General features: G+C 34.5%; 1 protein-coding gene across 1 annotated transcript; it reads right to left on the bottom strand.

The window, feature by feature from the left end:
- Nucleotides 1-1,164: 1,164 nt before the first annotated feature.
- LOC143559242 (3-oxoacyl-[acyl-carrier-protein] synthase I, chloroplastic-like) lies at nucleotides 1,165-5,623 on the bottom strand. Its single transcript, XM_077047886.1, has 8 exons — nucleotides 5,143-5,623; nucleotides 4,269-4,627; nucleotides 3,126-3,557; nucleotides 2,076-2,249; nucleotides 1,869-1,982; nucleotides 1,686-1,787; nucleotides 1,532-1,598; nucleotides 1,165-1,376 (listed from the first exon to the last, which is right to left on the bottom strand). The coding sequence occupies exons 1-8, from the start codon at nucleotides 5,474-5,476 to the stop codon at nucleotides 1,309-1,311; spliced, it is 1,650 nt and encodes a 549-aa protein (XP_076904001.1). The 5' UTR covers nucleotides 5,477-5,623; the 3' UTR covers nucleotides 1,165-1,308.
- Nucleotides 5,624-7,867: the final 2,244 nt, after the last annotated feature.

Below are 7,867 nucleotides of genomic sequence, written 5' to 3'. Positions count from 1 at the left end.
TTTATAAGTACAACATTTGCATTTCATTAAATTTATATGATGTTACATATATGTTATGTTTTTAAATATGTTCCACCGTGTGTAACACGGGTACTATCCTAAATCAATATTGGAATCCAATTATCTGTTTCTTTTAAGAGATTTGGATCACTTGAAGCTTGCTAAATTTATAAAAGAAAGGGCACATTTGGATTTGAAAAATGAAGTTAGTGATAAATGTTTTTTAATATGGTAATATTTAATTCAAACATGTTTTGTAATAAATGTTTTAAATTGATGTGCAAATAAACACGGGTACTATCTTAGAGTAATAAATATTACAGTTATTGAATCAACATTGAGATAAAAGTTTTGTTGAATCGACATTATATAATTGTTTTATTGATTTGGAGACTAATTTCCTTTGTTTGCTTATTATTGTACTAATGATATAAGTTATAAAATATTTTAAATTTTCAATTATCTTTGTTAGTCTTTGAATGTTTTTGTATTTGATTCAAATAAGTTATGATGTCTTATAATTCATGTAAAAGTATCGTTTATTTATAAATACAATATTTGCATTTCATTAAATTTATATAATGTTACATATATATTATGTTTTTTAATATGTTCCACCGTATGTAACACGGGTACTATCTTAAACCAATATTGGAATCCAAAAATCTATTTCTTTTAAGAGATTTGGATTACTTGAAGCTTGCTAATGTTATAAAAGAAAGGATGCATTTGGATTTGGAAAATGAAGTTAATGAGAAGGTAAAATGGTTGTTAGAGTGTGAGAATTATGAGTCAAATTCTAATGATCTTCCAAACTCTTTGGAATTTAATTCCTAGGGTTTTATTCTTATTTCCTGCTTTTTTTTATGTTTTTGAATGTTTATATATGGTTCTATATTTATGATATTGTATGGTAGTTTATATACACTTTGTTACATATCTAATGTCAACCCGTGTGTAACACAGGTACTATCCTAATATCTTTTATTATGATAGTGCGTCACCAAATAAAAATGACAGTATATCGGTCTTGGATAGGCTAAAACCTGTTTGATTAATAGAACCCGAAAAAAAAAAGCACAAATATGGAAATATAATTATTATCAAACATCATGGATGTTTTATTAACCGATTGATCTTTAGCTACATCCGACACATGAATTGGGAAAACAATTTTACACCAAAAACTCGTTTTAGAATGATCATGTTATGTCATATCATATTTGCTCTGATGTCCTCAACTGTTTATCTGATTCGAAAAGCTCAAATTTTTATGTGTAGAAACCGTTGCGTGTGGTGAAAACTTGCTCATGGCTTGAAAGGAGCAAATGCAACCACCGAATTATGCCCACCAAACCCGAACGAGTTAGAAATAGCTGCAATAAAACATAAAACCTCCTTACATCATATTCTAACTAAAAATATATAGAAAAAGAAACTCTGAGTTAGCCCAACCCAACCCAACCAACGCAAAATTACAGTTTTGCCCCTAGAGTTTTACAAAGCTACTTTCATTACATTTGACACTTACCAACATTGACTTCATGTTGTTTCTTCACATTTGGGATGGTATCGATGTCAACTGAAGGCTCCAAGTTCTACACACACAAAGACAACTATCAAAACTCGGTTGCATAGAAAAAAATTAATAATATAGCTAAATGGGCTAGGGTCTTAGCGAGTACATCTTGGTTAATCGTGGGGTGCAACCAGCCGGTGGTGATTGCTTTTATGCACGCAATGGCTTCCAGTCCACCAGCAGCTCCAAGACCATGACCAATCATCGACTAAAACAAAAAAAATATTTTTCACTATTAATGTTAAACGATTCAAATAACCAATAACTGAAACACGTATACTGTTCTTGCCTTGGTTCCATTCATCTTTATCCCAGATGTATCCCTAAAGACTTTTTTGATGGCATTAACTTCTGCTAGATCCCCGGCTAGGGTTGATGTTGCATGGCAATTCACATAATTCACCTACAAGTGTGTGTGTGTGTGTGTGTGTGTGTGAGGGTCAATCGGTTTCATGTTATGTGTGATGAGTTGTGGATTAATGTTTTATTAATTTACCTCTTCGGGTGAAATACCCGAATCTTCTAAACAATTGGTTATGCAAGTTGAAACCCCAAGCCCGTCTTTACGAGGATCCGTCATGTGATGTGCATCACAAGTTATGCCACCACCTAAATACTCGGCGATTATGTTAGCCCCGCGTTTCGTTGCGTGCTCCAAGCTTTCCATAATCTAAAAACGTTTGATATGTTATTATTATAGATAACCCTTTAGGAGCAGTGCATTGATTCCCCCCAGCAGGGTTCACATGTTTGAATCTTGCTTCAACTGGTTTTTTATCAAAACCTCTTGAATGTCACATGCCTAGCACAAACTATGATATACTTAATGATGTTGGTTTGTGCATTAGTCGATTTTGAGTTTAAACCCAAACGAAAACCGAAAATTCGCCTTTTGAGTTGTTGAAAACTGTTTGGTGTAAGCTGATTTTGATTTTACCATTTGGACTTGAAATTTTCCAGTTGACAATAATTGGCCCAAACTAATGAATTTGGGCCTATATCTTTTTGTTAAACAAAAATTAGTTGATTATTATGCATGTAGGCTAAATTATTTGGATTACACTATTTATTAGTTTCTAATTAACTACTTAACATGACATTCAATTTGGTTTTTACGAAAATATAAAACCTAACAGTCGGTTTTTGTTTGGCTTCGATTATTTCAGTTACGGACAGGTTTTTTGAGTTTCATGCACACCCTTAGTAGGGTATTGACAGGTCCGGTGAGTTTTCGATAACGGGTTGTCATCATTACAAAAAAAATATATAACCAAACTCTAGCAATACGAGATATTGGGCCCAACTTAAGGTCATCTGGGCCCAAATCAATAAAATAGAGGGATTAAGCCAAGAACTTGGGGTTTGACCTATACAACCACAGGCCTAACTAACGTTCGCAATTACCCAAGAGGCCAAGAATCCAATATTCCCATTTGAATGAAGTAAACACTTGATATGATTTGGGTCAGTCCTAAACTTTCTACTTACCTAATTTTTCTTATATAAGTTGTTTTGACTTATTATAAACAAAAAAATATAATCTTACCAAAACACCCGAGCCTTCACCGATGACAAACCCATCACGGTCTTGGTCCCAAGGCCTTGAAGCCCGATGTGGCTCGTCATTTCTTTGTGAGAGAGCTCTACACGCAATGAACCCACCAACCCCGGTTGCATTAACCGCAGCTTCGGTCCCACCAGCTACCATAATATCAGCATCTCCTCTTCTAATGTGATTTGCAGCTTGAAAAAAGCAATAGTTTGCGGTTGCACACGCGGTTGATATCGAGTAATTCGGGCCCATTAGGCCCGTATCTATAGCCAACAATGCGGACCCCATGTTGGTGATAGAGTAAGGAATGAAAAATGGAGTGATCTTCTTGTATCCCTTTTGAATAAGTGCTTCCACTCCGGCGCTAAAAGCCGTTAAGCCTCCCATACCGGACCCCACTAAAACTCCGATTCGGGTTCTATCCATCTATTGTTATACGTAGTTAACATTTAACAAGTCAAACGGGAAAAGTTAACCAGAGTGTGTTTTTAGTATATAAAAGTTTGTCCAGTTTATTCAAGAGCTTATATTATTATTGAACTATATAAATTGTGTTATTGGACTAAACGCGTTTTTGGGCCAAGCCGACCTGGCCCGTTTCAGCTAGGACTAAAAAATAAAGATCACATGTTTTGACCCAATTCTCATTGTCATCCATTATTCAAACCTGTGAGTTTCTTACACGAAATTCACGAGTTTGGGTTTAGTCTAAACGGGTCCAGCTCAAACTGCAAACACGTTTAGCTAAACAGGTCTTGTTCAGCTTGACCTAATGAGTTAGCAGGTTGGCCCGTTCAACTTTATACCCTCTTTATTTTTGAAATGTATATTATGTAACAAAATAAACTCATTCAAATGCCATATCTTGAAAGGTAAAAAATATAGAAAAACTAAAACCAAGTTTTGTAGTTTAAAATTAATTTCTTTCAATACATTGTATCTTTTGCTATAAATTTGTAATTTTAAAATACTGATAAAACAAAGAATCTAGTTAAATGGGCCGTGCTCATATCAACCCCCGAAACTCAGTGTTGTGTTCGTGGTAATGTGCACGATTTCCAGGTCAGTGTCAAATTTTCGGGCTCAACCCGTTAACAAAGTTGTGTTTTTTTTAATAATGGGGTTAAAACGACTCACGGTTTCAAGAACATCTGGGCTAAGATGGGCATCTTCTAGGGCTTTTTTACCGGCAACCAAACAATACCGCCAACAGTCATCAAGACGGCGATCATTTTTACCATCAATGTATCCAACTGACGAAAAATCACGAATCTGACCCGCAAACCGAACTGAAAAGGTAGAAGCATCAAATCTGTCTATCAGAGTGATCCCACTCTGACCTTCAAGAAGTTTGTCATAGAATGTGTCCACATCATTGCCAAAAACAGAAACAAGCCCCATTCCTGTAATGACAACCCTTTTCTTCGGGTCAGTTTCTCGTTTTGGAGCTGAGCCAGTTGCTGCAGCCATGACCTTGATTGTTCTACATTTCGAGCCTGCAAATACTCAAAATTTATAAAAACTAGTATTATGTGTGAAGTTGATTATATATATAGTTTATTTTTAGTTTAATTATTTATGGAATAAAATATTAAAATGTGTCAACATATGAAAATAAATAATTAGGAATATTATTAGTTTGAATGTGATTTTGTTATAAAATTGATAGTTCTATCAGTTCGGTTTGTTAAGGTACCGGCACTTGCTATAGCAAATGAAAAACGCGATACGCCCAAAAGAATATCAACTTATCAACATGTGTTTAACATTGATCGAAAACCATAAAAACAAATGCAGGTACAGTTTCAATAATACTGATACAGGTATCTTAGTTGTTCGGTTAGAACTCTATATTTAGTACCGCTCTGTTTACAACAAAACATACCCGAGTGAAAAAAAATTAAACACAACTGCGTATTCATTTGTTTTTATTTTCTAAGTTAACGAACATAGGTTATCAAGTAAAAACTAAATGAGTTAAAAACGTATATTATTTTAAGTATGATTGTACCTGAAGTACGAGCGGACCAATTTAGCCTATTGAATTGTAGCATAGAACCTGCATTGTTGGTAGATAACAATTTTTCTTTTTTCTTTAAAACCAAACCAGAAGAACAAGTGGTAGTAATGCTTGTCATTATTCTTGCCAAATCTTCTTCTAACACCTTTTTGCCGTTTAAATTATGTAAATTATTAGTGATTATGGTGGATAGATATAGGAGAGATGAGGGTTGACAGGTGATGAAAACATTGAGAGAAAAACTAAGTTGGCAAGTGTTGTGAAACTCGCCCAACAAGTGACAACAAAGGACGATAATATTGAAAGAATGTGGCTTGGTTTTCATGGTATTTGGTCTTGGTATTCACATTTTAGTAAAGATTAATAATAGGATAAAAAGGTTCTTGCTTTGGTTTTCATGTTTAAAAGTTGACACTTGCTATATTGGGATGTCCCAACCATTTTGGTCTTTGTCTATTTCAATACTAACTTAAAATGTTTTGTTTTATTTGTATAGCCTTTCAATAAAAAAAAAGAAGAAAAAAAATATATAGATGAATGAACTTACAATACAATTACAATTATTAAGTAAAGAAAATGTTGAGAACAGTTGAAAGGCATTCAAATGGAGTCCCCATCCTCAACTATATTCAAATTATGTGAAAAATATTAAATTTTCATTTTTACTCATATATTGGAGTCCCGATCCCCATACCTGGATTGTATCTGGGTGCTCACTATTTACCCCTATCTTATATTTAAACATTGTGGCGAGCGGAAATATGTATTACTTAAAATATATGGGGACACATATGCGAAAAATTATTAAAGCGGACAATTTCTAAGTATATTATGTATTTTGGTTAAATTATATGAATGGGGAAGAGGATTCCATTGTGAATGTTTTAAGACTTGTATTTGACATAATTCTCTTGAAACAGACTCCATATCACCTTTAAGGACGTGCATATCTCCCAGGTTAAAAACATAAAGTAACTTGTTCTGTCAAAGTTAACTGCCAAGTCTGAAAAACCGTTATGTTGATAAATAATAAAGGTTGCGTGATTGAGTTTTCTTGAGAACATACAGAGTCATTCAAGTTCTAAGATCAACCAACTTAATACTACTAAGTTGACAACCAGCTCGAAACTCTTCTCAATTAAATACATGGTTTAAATTATATTAAACATCTTCAATCCAATTTAATTTGTTTAATTTTAATGTTTAAACTCATGTGTTACATGTATTTAATACCTTAGATATATAGCCAGATTTCAGTTTCAACTTGTAGTCTCGAGAAATTGAATGTGGTAACCAGCACACCAACAATTGAAATCATCCATGTAGTAAACCACGATGAGTGTTCTCCTATTCCGACTTCCCCTCTCAGCCTAGTAGCACATCCAAGACAACAAGTACTACACCCATCACTCAAAGTTGGGGTGCAAAAGCACCCTTTAAGGTCCTCGCTTGATTCTTTGTTCAAGGAATTCTAAGGAATGCTTGTTCACATAAAGTTATAAACCATTAGAAGGTTATACTCTCCTCCTATATGTGTAGCATGTACACATTCATTCCATTTAGTTCTATTCCATTTTTCATAGGGCCTTGTAAGTTTCAAACACAAAATGTCCATCGTCATATCTCATTTATCTTAGCTTCATTTATCAACAAGGTTTTATTTGTCGCAAAGCTCTCATGAACAAAAACCAATTAAATAATAATCAATTATGCTAATCACAGTTAAATACTATTTTGTATCCTAGTGAAAACACATTTTCAACATTTTTACTAAACCCACGTTATACAATCCTCATATGCAGCTTAGACACCTCTAACAGTTATTTTCATGTTATAGCCCATCTCATGTTTAAGAAAGGCTAGATCCCACCAATAAGACTCTAAGGCCTAACCCCACGGGGCGACAACCAAAGTAGCAATAAGCAATGAATTCTTCTGCATGCCAACGAGATATCCATAAATAGTGGCGGATCTTGAGCATCAAGTATGCATGGGCCGAAAGTCACAAGACCCAAAATTTTTTGTGCTTGTAAGTTTTAGTTCGGCAATCCGGTTCGGGTCGGGTCAAACAATAATTCCAAGCCCTAACCTACCCAATTGAAAGAAATACAAAATTGTGAGATGCGAATTGCCGAAACTGGTCTTTACTTGCTTCTGTTGACTATTTAGATTAATCAGTTTTACTCCAACACGAGTCCGTTCTGAACCTCAGGCCTCAACAGACAGCAACAATGCCCAATCAATCGATTAATCGCTTTCACAACCAAACGATTTCACCAATTCACCTGACCTTCTGTTTTGCCTTTTGTGCTGAACCTCACAAGTCAGTAAGTCACACAACAGCCAGCGCACAATGAAAACTCCATTTGTTGTTGTGTTCGAACATCGACCATATGGTAGGGTTGGATTTTGGGTTTAATGTTTTTTATTTGTTTGTTTAAAATATTTGGGCTTGGCCTTGGTCTTGCGTGTTTTATTTCTTAGTCTTTCTTTATCTATATGTTTATTTCGTAAGCGATTTCTTGTTTTTTGGCTTTAAACAAACTTATTTTTTTGAAAAATTCAAGGCTGGCCTGGACTCAAATAATATGGTTGGGCGGATTCAAATAACTTGGTTGGCCGAACTCAATACATTTATACGTTTTTTTATTTTTCCGAAAAACAATACACTATCGAGCGAAAAACGTGATGGGCCGCGACCCATCTTGACCCAAAG

Source organism: Bidens hawaiensis, unplaced genomic scaffold, assembly GCF_021521415.1.
Source record: "Bidens hawaiensis isolate Kalapana, Puna unplaced genomic scaffold, B.hawaiensis_p1.1 tig00019794_1, whole genome shotgun sequence".
Lineage (NCBI taxonomy): Eukaryota > Viridiplantae > Streptophyta > Magnoliopsida > Asterales > Asteraceae > Bidens > Bidens hawaiensis.
The sequence above is the reverse complement of the archived record's forward strand: the minus strand, read 5'-3'. Positions and strand labels throughout refer to the sequence as shown.